This window comes from Pseudophryne corroboree, chromosome 3 (genome assembly GCF_028390025.1).
Source record: "Pseudophryne corroboree isolate aPseCor3 chromosome 3, aPseCor3.hap2, whole genome shotgun sequence".
Taxonomy (NCBI): domain Eukaryota; kingdom Metazoa; phylum Chordata; class Amphibia; order Anura; family Myobatrachidae; genus Pseudophryne; species Pseudophryne corroboree.
The window spans coordinates 56676485-56690352 of record NC_086446.1 but is presented as its reverse complement, the minus strand read 5'-3'; the positions used below and the strand labels follow the sequence as shown (position 1 = coordinate 56690352).

Genomic DNA, 13868 nt, shown 5'->3' with positions numbered 1-13868 from the left:
CCCAGCAACCATGTAATCAATGAGAGGGCACGGAAAAGTGATGGATATAATAGGATTAGCCGTCTTGTTGACACTTCATTCCTTATATGAGAAACAACATTGAAAATAATACTGAGTAGTGATAGGTCCAGGCGGCCCTAGATTGAGCTGACGATTGCCTTTTGACCCCAACAAATCGACACCTTATCATGTACAATATCAGGTCAAAATGGAAAAGAATTCCTGCCGTGAATATATGGGTTATTGAAAGATTCCCACGGCTTGTGTAATGACACGTATTTATGTGATTAATCTGCATGAGCAATTTAAACCTTTTTGTGTGTAAACGATATAAAGGAATAAAATATACACTTAATAACACACATGGTATAAGAGAAAATCCCTCTTTTGCATATAGGATGTCACAATTACATTATACTAATGTCTCTTTCATATGCAAATCACCGGACCTTAACAAGTGAGGACTTCATTCAATCTAATATCCGAGCAACAATGGAATCTATGCACAGAATTACATATATATACTGTACTTCCTTAAATTCATTCAGATTTATATGTGTCAATCTGGTATCCATACAATGGTATCTGTGTTCAGGTTTTTATATAATTCAATCTATACCGCAATCCTGTATCTATACCATAATCCAAACAAACCCTGTTTGCTCATATTTCAATTTAATCTCTATACGAGAAAGTAGTGTGCATCAATTTGTGTAAATAAATATAAAATAAATAAATAAATGCATACATTTTGCAAAGAGACACCATGTCACTGAGCCACCTGTTTTCCTATGAGTCTATAAGGAAACACTTGCGATCAGAGAGCTGTAATGGATGCATCCATCTCAATCCATTCCCTTTGTCACAACAACTACTGTAAGTGTCAAGGGCCCTACACACTAGCCGACATGACTGCATGATATATGAACGATTTTGTTCATTAATGAACGAGATAACGTTCATATCGTGCAGTGTGGAGGCTCCAGCAATGAACGATGCGCGGCCCCGCGCTCGTTCATCGCTGGTACCCCGTCGGCTGTACATGCAGGCCAATATGGACGATCTCGTCCATATTTGCCGGCGCTTCAATGCAGCCGGGTGACGGGGGGAGTGAAGAAACTTCACTCCCCCCCGTCACTGCCCCTCCGCCGCCTGGTCGCCCGTTGGCCGCATCCGCTGTCGGGCAGCTTGGCGGTGGATCGGCCAGTGTTAGGGCCTATCACTTATACATTGCGGTTCCCCGTCCAGTGTGCATAAGCGGGAGGCAGCATCTGTTACCTTACCGCAATAATGGTGGCCGCATGCACGTGCGCCGTCCGACGTGCACATTTCACCTGGGCAGCTTCATCTGGGAATATGAATCCCTACTTAAGGTCCATACACACTTAACGATAAAATGAGCGACGTCGCTCATTTCCCCCCTCCTTGAGCGCTGTCGCTCATTTTATCGTCAAGTGTGTATGCCGCCAGTGATGACCGATGCGCGGCCCCACGGTCGGCAATGATCGTCGCTGTTGGTAGGGCATGCATGAAGGATGTGGACTGTCGTCCATGATCTTCATGCAGGGCTGGCGGGGGTGTGACGTCACTGAGCGATATGAGCGGTCATATCGCTCAGTGTGTACAGTCGGACGCCGACCGGCCGGCCCGGGAGGGGGAAACATTAGACGATGTCGCTCACAGAGCGACATCGTCTAATGTGTATGGACCTTTAAAGCCGCGATCCTTATCTTGCAGGTAGGGTCCTGTAGACCAATCGCGGTGATCAGGTTAGATCGGAAATGGTGCGATGACTTGTGGGACTAGTGGTTTGTATCCCAAATAGACTTGTAGTTTTATTAAACATTCCGGTCACCTATCATGAGGTTAGATCGGAAGTGGTGAATTGTGGGAGTTGAAGATTTTTTTGTCCAAAACAGAGGTATTGTGAAGTCTATCCACGATCTCATTGTGTAAATAACTATGTTTTGTAATGAAGAGGTTGTTATCGTTATAACCAAATTCGTATAGTATGTAGGGCTCACAGAACTATATTATTGAGTCACCATAAAAAAAGAGAGAAAGTATTGTCTGAAAATCCCAGACACATGCTAATGATACTTATAGACATTATGGGGTATATGCAATTCCGGGCGAATTGTGGCTTTTTTTCGCCCGTTTTTAAATTTGACACAATTCAACCATCGAATTCCGGCCGGCGGGTGCCGGAATTCGACATATTTAATAAAAAACGGATTTGACAGTCCAGGTGTCGAAAAACGGACCAATTGACGGATGTGTGCGTCCTGGATTCAACTTTTTGGACGGCACAAAAATGGTTAAAAATCCTGAAAAAAATTGCGTTGGGTCCCCCTAGTTGGGGATTTAATGCCACGGCCACAGGGACCGGTATAAAAGTGTCCCACGGCTGTGGCATTATCTCTCCAGCAAGTGGAGCCCGGTGCTGGTGTTAAAAATACGGGGGACCCCTACGCTTTTTGTCCCCCATATATTTTGCACCAGGACCGGACGCAGAGCCCGGGACTGGTTATGCTTAGGAGGGGGGACCCCATGCATTTTTTTTTCAGGATAACCCATTCCCACCCCTTCCCACTGAAAACCATGCTCTCTCTATTTTAGTCAGTTAAAAAAAAATATTAATTTAAAAAATATATAAATAATAGTTGTGTCTCCTAATAGACAAACCAAGTACCTAATCCCTTCTAATATAAATAGATATGCTATTAACAATAAAAAAAACACAAAAAAAAAACATGTTTTTAATTTTTTTTATTAGATTCCGCCAGCAAAGTGAGGCGGAATGAAATTGATGAAATTACTGTAAAAAAGCACTGTTGTTGAATCGACATTCTTCAATTGAATATACTTTTGTCGAAAAGCCGCATTTTTACCATTGCAGACATGTCGAATTTGTCAACTGTCGAATTTCATAAAGTCGAATCTGAAAAGTAATTATTTTTTTTGTCGAAAAAGTACTGTATTGCATTGTCGAATATTTTTTTGGTGTCGAAAATGCCCCGTTTTTCGATATTTGCTGCAATTCGACCGCAATTGTATATACCCCTATGAGTGGACCTGAAAAGGTGGGGTAATTGATTATACAATGCAAGAGGATATGCTTAACTTGAGGAATACTATTTTTTGTTTTATTATTTTTATCAGTCATAGGGGAAAATTTACTGTAAAATGACCGCTGTATCCCGGTAACATAACAGGATATATAAAGGGAACATTACTTATGTAATCCAAAAATTGTGTACTAAGAAAATTAACCTATACGTCCCATAAGTAGTGTGTAATAGTGACAGTGACAATTGATTCAACAATTAGTGAAAAGAAAAGAGAGAGGAGAGAAAAGGTGTTTAAAAAAATTGACAAACTATTAATAGTGTCAGAAAATATTTATACTGTATCGCTTGACCTGTGAAAATAACAATACTAAAATTACATAATTACTACTGAAATGTAAAGTGATTGGGTATTGTGTAAAATTTAACCTAGACATAGGGGTAAATTTACTAAGATGGGAGTTCTATTTAAGATGGGATGTTGCCCATAGCAACCAATCAGATTCTACTTCTCATTTATCTAGCACCTTCTAGAAGATAATACCCGGAATCTGATTGGTTGCTATGGGTAACATCCCATCTTAAATAGAACTTCCATCTTAGTAAATTTACCCCCTAGAGTGGATACAAGTGACTGATGTGTTGTTACCTGGAGTGATTATATATTATGTGAAATTTATGGTAACATTTTGTAAATGTAATTATTGTGTCCTATTATGGAATTAATTGATAAATATATTTTATTTCCTGTGTAAAGTGAAGTGAAGAACTGAGGAATTTATTGTTTTTATCAATATACTTAACTTAAGCTTATTAAGTATAGTAATGCATAGGTGATATGTAATGCTACCAACAAAATGTTTAATCATTTTTACCAATGTAAATATATGAAAAATGATACAGTTTTTATCAAGCAGGCTGATTAGTTAGAGCAGGGGTTCTCAAACTCGGTCCTCAGGACCCCACACGGTGCATGTTTTGCAGGTAACCTAGCAAGTGCACAGGTGTATTAATTACTCACTGACACATTTTAAAAGGTTCACAGATGGGACTAGTTATTTCACTTGTGATTCTGTGAGGAGACCTGCAAAATGTGCACTGTGTGGGTTCCTGAGGACCGAGTTTGAGAACCTGTGAGTTAGAGGATTGCTCCAAAATTTTGATTATCGTTGAGTCCATCCTGATTGAGGGTCCCCAACTTGAAGATCCATCTACTTTCATGCTGTAAGAGCGTTCTATTCATATCACCTCCCCTGATCCCGAGATGAATCTTCTCTAATCCAAATACTTTGAGATTTCTACAGGTACCACCAAGTTTGTTGTGAATGTATATGGCCACGGGTGAGAGTTTTTTCATCTTCGTCTGGCCGGTCTTTCAATAACCTTTATGCATATATTTTATATATGCTAAACAGCAAATAATTTGATAGATATTTCTTCCATATACCGGCTCAAGTATCGAGATAATATTTTCTTCCCTCTCAGGGGATCAACCCAGTGCGCAATTCTTTACCCCCAAAATAACCCTTTTCCCCCTTCCCCTTCATTTGTGCCCAGACTGAAGGTCGCACAGATGTCGATGTGCCACAGCCTAGGCATGCGCAAAAAGTATAGCTGATAGAGAAAAACTGTACACTGTTCCAATGTGGGGGCGCACGGCATCTATTCACAGGGCAGGGGGAGCCTGGGGCAGCCCACCTTCTCGGAGAGTGCTGGGCATGCCCCCACAGTGCAAAGGTCAGGGGGTTTCGTGAGGCTCCACTTCTTTGCCTGAGGCCCCACCCCTTACTGGTGCACATAACTACGGTCATGCAGGGTCCCACAGCAGCAGTCATCAAAGTGGGGAGGTATGCTATAGTATTCTTATTATTACATGTTAAGTTTGAAACTGAAAATAACAAACAATAAGAAATGACATAATGCAGATCCCTCATCTCTCATCAGGTTATGTAAATGTGATCTGACCTCCTCCTGCTGTGATGATTTCTGCTCTGTTATTACTACACTCCGCTCTCTGACCAGACTGGTCCTGTCACACAATGATCTGGAGGACTCTGGAATAAAGCTTCTGTGTGAGGGACTGAGACATCCGGACTGTGCCCTACAGGATCTGTGGTAAGATCTGTCTCAGTGTTACTCTAACTCTTCTCTCAGTACAAGGCATAGGGGAGAAGTTTCCCATAGCAACCAATCAGCATCTCCCTTACAATTTATAGAATGTACTTGATAAAGGCTTCCTTCAAAGCTGTGAATAACCTGCGCTGTAAGGAAAATAGTCTATAATATTCTCTATAGTGCTGAAAACACTTTAAAAAGGAATTTGTTAGTTAAAAAATCAAATCAGTGTCACAGCTGGTATCCTAGTCGTCTTCTTACTCTTGTGTCTAATGCTCTGTTTCAAAGATATCCTTTTGGACACAGGGGTACATGTAATGAATAGCCAACACTTACATTACATTTCTGACCCGCATACACTTCAAGGTTTCTTTAAAATCACTCAATCACCCCAAGGTACGTCTTATATGCAATAACTCACTTTCAATGTCTGTCCCGCGTTCATCAAAAGGTATCTTTATCCAGACGAACTTTTCAGTAAAATAATGGTATTAATAGGACCGTTAAAAAAATCCACCGTAAAATACATGTACAGATGATCCCTCCAAAAACAAGAATAGAGAGCCCGGACTGTCCGAGGTAGGAGTAGCGCGGTAAGCCTCCGTATGTCCGCCTGCTGCAGTCGGCGGACACCTGCGGCTGTCAGATCGTTCTCAGCAACCCGGATTCTCCCTCCTCACGTCCTGCGTCTCCCAATAACGGGTCAACGCGTTTCAGAGATTCCATCTCCTTCCTCAAGACTACCTGTTCTGTCCGATGCAGGGTATTTAACCCTGTTGGTGCTTCCACATGTGACCAATCACTCAATACAACACACATGTGGATCTTTAACATAGCAAATGCTTTTATAACGCCACCTTAAAACAACCTCCCATATTTTATACAATGTATCCAAAAAAAACACTTTAAAAATGACTGTTAATATCTCTGGAAAGCTGTAACATGTCAGATATCTATGATCAATGTTTCAAAATTAATAAAATGATCATACATCCGTGAATCTCATTTATATTCAGGGAAGATAAAATAATACAAGAAAAAAGATTAGTACCACATTATTGCAACAAGATAATTATGCAGTATCTAGAGACGGCACAGAATTGACAAAGTCACAAATCGTTATTTCCTTCAACAGCATATACTCAAGATAATCATTGTTGTTAAATCAACTCTACAAAAAATGTATGGCATGCAAGACTGATAATTGTGAATCTCACAAAAAACACTTTGTCTCAAAGTCAGCATTGAGTCCATGTGGAATCAAAGTTCGCATAGTGAAAATTGTCTTCATTTCTAATTTGGCTAAAGCCGACTCTGTATTCTTAACTCTCCAGTGGGGTTTGGCGATTTTAATGCCACAAAAATTCTTTAGTGCTTTGATGTAACAGTCGTGCTTTTCTTTAAAATGCAAAGACACAGAATGTTTATCGTAGCCTTTCTTTATATTACGCACATGTTCATTAGATCTTTCCTTTAATGACCTGCCGGTCCTCCCCACATACTGGAGCCCACATTCACACTCAAAAAGATATACTACATTTTTGCTCCCACGTGTAATAAACTCAGTAATTGCTTCTTTCTTATGTGTGACATTAGATGTGTACTCTGTATTTTGCTATCTGTCTTACATGCTTTACATAACATGCACGACCCACACCTAAAAAACCCTTTAGTCAGTATCCTCGTGGTGACCCTGTCCACTGGAATGGCACTTTTCTCCAATCGGTCCTTCAAATGATCAGCTTTTTTGTAAATGAATTTCGGCCTGTCAGTTATGTCATTTTTCAACAGAGGATCCCGGCTCAAAAGGTTCCAATGTTTTCTTATGATACGCTCAAGGTCTTTATGATGAGATGTATATTTGGTGAAAAACCGCAACTCATTACCAAAGTTTGCATTTTTATTCTTATTCCTATTCTCTTGTAGCATCATTTCTCTGTCTCCTGCTCTTACTTCCTGTTATGATTCCCGTACTCCAGACCAGATGAGATCTTATGGCAGAGGTCTGAGTACTGGAAAGATATGCTGGTTACGGGAGCAGGAAAGCCTAGTAACCCCTGGCGCCCTAACTCCGTTGTCTCGCCCGTGTTATCAGAAATCCCCTGCGAGACTATGGTTGCTTGAGCCCATGGCAGCCGCGTTCGAAGGGCGGATTATGTCTGCCCAACCCCGATGCCCCCGCAGGTCTTAATGGGAGACAAAGGGAAATCCGAGACAGGGTGATAACAAGGGGCCCTCTGACTAAGCAACCAGACCAGGGGTTACAAGCTATCTAACTTAACCAAAAGTATGTGCGGACAAACCGCCAGGGAAAAGGACAACCAAAGATCCACTGATCCGTTACTCCTATCCAGCACCGCTGGATACCAGAGTGGACCTGTGGGAGCGGAATCCTCCGCAAAAGCTCCGGAACACAATAAAACTAAATAATAAATAGTAAGCGGTCAAGCCGCAACACACGGCTACGCCGCGACTCACGAACACCACAGGATGTTAAAGGTGCTCGGTAGGACTCCAGGAATAGATGACAAATTCCGAGTACTGGATCACTGAGGACAGGAACAACCGGATTGAGCAGGACTGGAAACTCTCTGTAACAGACACAGCAACAGGAAGCTAACACCGGCGTCTGTGAGAAGTCCTGAGAGTGCTTTTATTTAGAACCCCTCCAATCCGGATCCAGACAGGGTAATAATAATTATGCCGTGCAGCTGCATGCTGCACTGCCAGGAAGCAATTAGACCTGATTCATTAGACCTAGCAACGGGGAACGCGGTCCGACAGTGGCGTCCCCGTTGCTATGGTCAGAGCGGCTCCGTGCGCCCGGCGTCTAGCGTTGCTAGGGAGCCGGCGGCTGTCTGCCTGCGGCGTCTCTAGTTGCTAGGCGCCGGGCCGCACTGACGGGCGGACCCTCGGCGCCTAACACTTCCAACCTCGCCTTCTTAACTGTATCCTTATCGTAGCCTTTCGCTAAAAACCTTTTCTCCATAATCTCTGCTGATTATCGTACACCCCTATCTCAGTACTGTTCCTCCGTAAGCGTTGGAACTGTCCTTTTGGGATACCATTAATCCAGCTCTTACGATGGTTACTTTCATAAGGGACATAAGCATTTGTGTCCGTCAGTTTGGTATAATTTTTTGTCAGGAGATTATCACCTTCTACGTAAATAGACATCCAAATAGTGTACTTCCTCCTTACTCTGTGTATATGTCAGACATATATGTAACAATGTTTATAGTTATTGTTGGTCATGAATAAATGGATAGTTTGGGGATGGACATGTATATATGACCTATATGTATTTATTTATAGGCGCTTAATTTAAGCACCATACATTTGAGTTCCTATCCCTATTAGATCAACTCATTAGAAATAAAATGTGGATACACCAGGTCATATATACATGTTTACCTTAGGAATATATTTCTTTAGTGTATATGTATAATATGTGATTATATGCATGTTTGAAGGTAGACTTTATGAAATAAATATTTATAATTGTATAAACTGATGGATAGATGGGCAGGGGCTTAACATACAAAGAAGAATAGAGACAGAGGGACAGCAATGACAGCTGTCAGTGACCATTTTGTAAGGCACTGACAGCTCTGACAGAAAGTTATGAGGGGGGGCACGAGCGTCCTGCAAGTGCTGTATTGTCTGACAACATGGGGAGAGTAGCGTGCCGTGAGCGGGAAAACTGGGGCTGCACGAGACTCTTGCAGTTTGGGGGGGTATTGAAACTATCACTGAACTGGGGGTCCGCGTGCGGTGAGCGGGAAAAACTGGGGTTCACGAGGACTGTAAGTGCTATAAAAGAGGGAGAGCCGCGCTATGTGGGGAGTTAGATAGGGAGCCGCTGAGGAGAATGCTTCTCTCCCCTCTCCGCGCTGCACAGGAAAGAGCCGAGCTGTAAACATTGCGGCACTGGAGTGGGAGGAAGATATCTACCTCTGTCCCGGCAACCTGAAGATCTTCCCCGCCGCTGAGAGTCCGGATCGCTAGCGGAGGAAACTCCGAAGAATGGGGACTGGAGGCGCGGCTAACCAAGACGAACGCCCCGTCCCGCCGTCCATGCCCCGAGGCATAATAAGAGGGGCGGAGCAGAGGCGCTACTAACAGAGGAGGAGGTGTCCAACCATCAGTCCCGGCCCCTAACACGTCAGACAGTGGGAGAACCGGAGGCACGGTGATCCACTGAAGGGAGTCCTCAACGAAGCCCACCTTTGGGGGAGTGTCGGAAGGAGGGGTCGCTGAAGACAGCGTGACAGCAGCAGCAAGTCAGCCTCCTAGCTGAATGTAAGAGCGGGGGAGAGCTGTGAAGTACAGATGAACAAAGAATGCAAATGTCCTCCAATTGGTGAGCGGATCGCGGAGGTGAGCTCTATCGTGATTGGCCCTCAGCTGGAGCTGGGGGTGAAGACATCTAAGGTCTGTGACACTAAATTTTACACTGCAATAGCACCCTCATTATACTGTCAGATAATAGACAGATGGTCCTACACTCTATAGAATTTGAGGGGCATTTATTGGATAAACATTAGGAAAGAGTACTGCCACATTACTTGGCTTTGAGCAAGTAAAGGACAACTTAATGAACAAGTAGAAACCGCAGCCCATTTAACTTACTGACTATTGCTGGTTTCCTGACACTCCCCTGGGAGGAATGTAATGGCAGGAGGGAAGGTGATAAATGCTACCAGGAAGGATCACTTATGTTATTCAGTGTAAAGTCTTCTTTGGACACGTATAGTTCCACAGACTAGTAACTTTGTTCAGCTATCACCAGGGTTTTAGCCCAAAGAGCTTTTAATTGATAGTAACTGGATCTCTACATGGGGGAATTGTTACAACATCTCCGGAGTAATATGTCATGACAAGGAGAATGTTATATGGCAAAGATACAAATATATATCGCAGAGAGGCAAAGATATAATTCCAAATCGCAGAGAGGCAAAGATACAATTCCATATTGCTGAGAGGAACTTATGTATACAGATAGGATAGAAACATAAGTAACCAACTAGGGGGACCACTACAAGCTACTGCTACAGTGTTTCAAGTAATGAGATATCCTTACAGGAAATCACCACAACAGTATCCCAGGAACAGCATTTATATTTGAATCTATGACACTGGAATACAATTGCAATAGTGTTTACCAGCTAATGCTTAAATACTTCCTGCTCCATATATATGGAAAATAGATTACCTCTGTCAGTTTACGGAGTCCTTCTATACTGGGAATGTTGTTTTTTTGTTATAGTATGGGCCCTTTTTGTGCACGTTAGTTTAATGAGTACCCGGGTAACTCAATCTAAATTAGACACAATGGAAAGTTTTGTTGTATTGCATGCATACTACTATGTATAGGAGTATCGGTTATATACATATATACATATATATTGAATGCAATCTTGTCTGTATGATACCTATGACCTTTGATAAATGCAGAAGTGTTTTAATAGGATTATACAATTAAAATTATATTACTTACCGTTATCTGTATTGCTTGACTTGGATCCTGGACATCTGTAAGAAAAGAAAGGTACATCAGGTACATGTATAACATGTGATAAGTAAGTGATTTAAATACTATTACACTTACAACTCATGGGGAGGGCTTTCCCAAGTGAGCCTTACAACAACCAGCTTGGGTGGAGGCACATGCATGAGTAACCCTCCCTTAAGGAAATACTGAATAGGAGCCTAATAACTTAGTAAAAGGGAAGGAGGGTTACATATATTTCTGTCATTAGCATTGAGGTACGTACAAAAGGTTTCAAGGCTGCTTTCATCACCTGTCCAAATGAACATAATATCGTCTATGAACCTTATCCAGAGCAGCAAACTGGCACCCCACTGGTGTTCTGACCATACCACTTCATCTTCCCAGTGGGACATAAATAAATTTGCGTAGCTCGGTGCCAGTTTGCTGCCCATCGCGGTCCCAGACTCCTGCGAATAGAAGTCCCCCCCGTACCAGAAATAATTATTCTTTAGTATGAGGGAAACTCCATCAACAATAAAATCTCTCTCCTTTTTTTCTTTTAAAGACCTGACCCGTCCCTGAGTATAAATGAGATTCACGGATGTATGATCATTTTATTAATTTTGAAACATTGATCATAGATATCTGACATGTTATAGCTTTCCAGAGATATTAAAAGTCATTTTTAAAGTGTTTTTTTGGATACATTGTATAAAATATGGGAGGTTGTTTTAAGGTGGCATTATAAAAGCATTTGCTATGTTAAAGATCCACATGTGTGTTGTATTGAGTGATTGGTCACATGTGGAAGCACCAACAGGGTTAAATACCCTGCATCGGACAGAACGGGTAGTCTTGAGGAAGGAGATCGAATCTCTGAAACGCGTTGACCCGTTATTGGGAGACGCAGGACGTGAGGAGGGAGAAGCCGGGTTGCTGAGAACGATCTGACAGCCGCAGGTGTCCGCCGTCTGCAGCAGGCGGACATACGGAGGCTTACCGCGCTACTCCTACCTCGGACAGTCCGGGCTCTCTATTCTTGTTTTTGGAGGGATCATCTGTACATGTATTTTACGGTGGATTTTTTTAACGGTCCTATTAATACCATTATTTTACTGAAAAGTTCGTCTGGATAAAGATACCTTTTGATGAACGCGGGACAGACATTGAAAGTGAGTTATTGCATATAAGACGTACCTTGGGGTGATTGAGTGATTTTAAAGAAACCTTGAAGTGAATGCAGGTCAGAAATGTAATGTAAGTGTTGGCTATTCATTACATGTACCCCTGTATCCAAAAGGATATCTTTGAAACAGAGCATTAGACACAAGAGTAAGAAGACGACTAGGATACCAGCTGTGACACTGATTGATTTTTTAACTAGCAAATTCCTTTTTAAAGTGTTTTCAGTACTATAGACTATTATATTATAGACTATTTTCCTTACAGCGCAGGTTATTCAAAATTTGTTTGTAAAAAGTGTATTGTAGAAGGTTTGAGGTGTGTACCTTATTTGAATTGACCAGCAGCTGTATAGGGAAAGAGCGCAGGTCGTAGAACACACACCTTTGTTGTTTGCATTTCATTTTCCTTCAAAGCTGATTGGTAGCCATGAACATCTTCTCCACTGGTCCGTTACTCCACTCTTTTCACTGCTTCATGATTAGACCACATAGATTTGAGAAGTTAAAAACATTACCCACTATCATTTACTTTTATGTCATCTGAGAATATACTATAGTTACTAGAGATGTACGGTGGGCCCTTTTCGAGTTTTGGTTTTGGTTCTAATTCCCCGCTCGTGTTTTGGTTTTAGCTTGGTTTTGCCAAAACTACCATTTCTTGTTTTGGTTTTGGTTTTGGATCTGGATGATTTTTGAAAAAAACATAAAAACAGATAAAATCACAGAAATTGGGGGTCATTTTCCTCCTACGTTATTATTAACCTCAATAACATTCATTTACACTCATTTCCAGTCTATTCTGAACACCTCACAATATTGTTTTTAGGCCTAAAAGTTGCACTGAGGTGGCTGTATGACTAAGCTAAGCGACACAAGTGTGTGGCACAAACACCTGGCCCATCTAGGAGTGGCACTGCAATGTCAGACAGGATGGCAGATGCAAAAAATAGGCCCCAAACAGCACAGGATGCAAAGAAGAAAAAGAGGTGCAATGAGGTAGCTGGATGACTAAGCTAAGCGACACAAGTGTGCGGCACAAACACCTGGCCCATCTAGGAGTGGCACTGCAGTGTCAGACAGGATAGCACTTAAAAAAGCTAGGCCCCAAACAGCACAGGATGCAAAGAAGAAAAAGAGGTGCAATGAGGTAGCTGTATGACTAAGCTAAGCGAAACAAATGTGCTGCACAAACAACATGGGACATGCTGGAATTTGCCCAGATGTAATACACGCACAATATTGGTGGCACAGGATAGCGTACCCCTAAACCTAACACACACACACACCCTTTTATTTGGAGCTATTATAATAATATGCAGCACAGGTGAGCGTACCCCTACACCACACAGGGTAAACCCTATAAAAAAATAATAACCCTTTTATTTGGAGTAAATAATATACAGCACAGGACACCACCACTGGACTTATGGCAACACAAGACACCACCACTGGACTGGACTTATACGGCAGTACTCCTAGACTTATACAGCAGTACCCCTGGACTTGTACGGCAGTGTCAGACAGGATGGCACTTCAAAAAACTAGTCCCCAAACAGACTAGTGCAAGATGGAATTGTCCTTGGGCCCTCCAACCCACCCTTATGGTGTATAAACAGGACATGCACACTTTAACAAACCAATCATTTCAGTGTCAGGGTCTGCCACACTACTGTGGCTGAAATGACTACTTTGTTTGTGCCCCCACCCCAAACAGAGGTGCAAGATGGAATTGTCCTTGGGCCCCCCAACCCACCCTTATGTTGTATAAACAGGACATGCACACTTTAACAAACCAATCATTTCAGCGTCAGGGTCTGCTACACTACTGTGGCTTAAATTACTAGTTTGTTTGGGCCCCCAAGAAGCAATCAATCTCTCCTTGCACAAACTGGCTCTACAGAGGCAAGATGTCGACCTCATCCTTATCCTCCGACTCCTCACCCCTTTAACTGTGTACATCCTCCTCCTCACAGAATATTAATTAATCCCCACTGGAATCCACCATCA

The 13868-nt window shown here is 42.2% G+C and overlaps 1 protein-coding gene across 5 annotated transcripts in view; it reads left to right on the top strand.

Annotated features, from left to right (window-relative positions):
- LOC135054717 (NACHT, LRR and PYD domains-containing protein 3-like) overlaps positions 1-13868 on the top strand; it is a 224415-nt gene that overhangs the window by 103612 nt on the left and 106935 nt on the right. For all 5 annotated transcript variants that reach the window (XM_063958005.1, XM_063958004.1, XM_063958003.1 and 2 more), the window contains one exon: positions 5013-5183. In XM_063958005.1, the coding sequence (XP_063814075.1) occupies positions 5013-5183 (171 nt within the window). The remainder of the gene's footprint in view (positions 1-5012; positions 5184-13868) is intronic.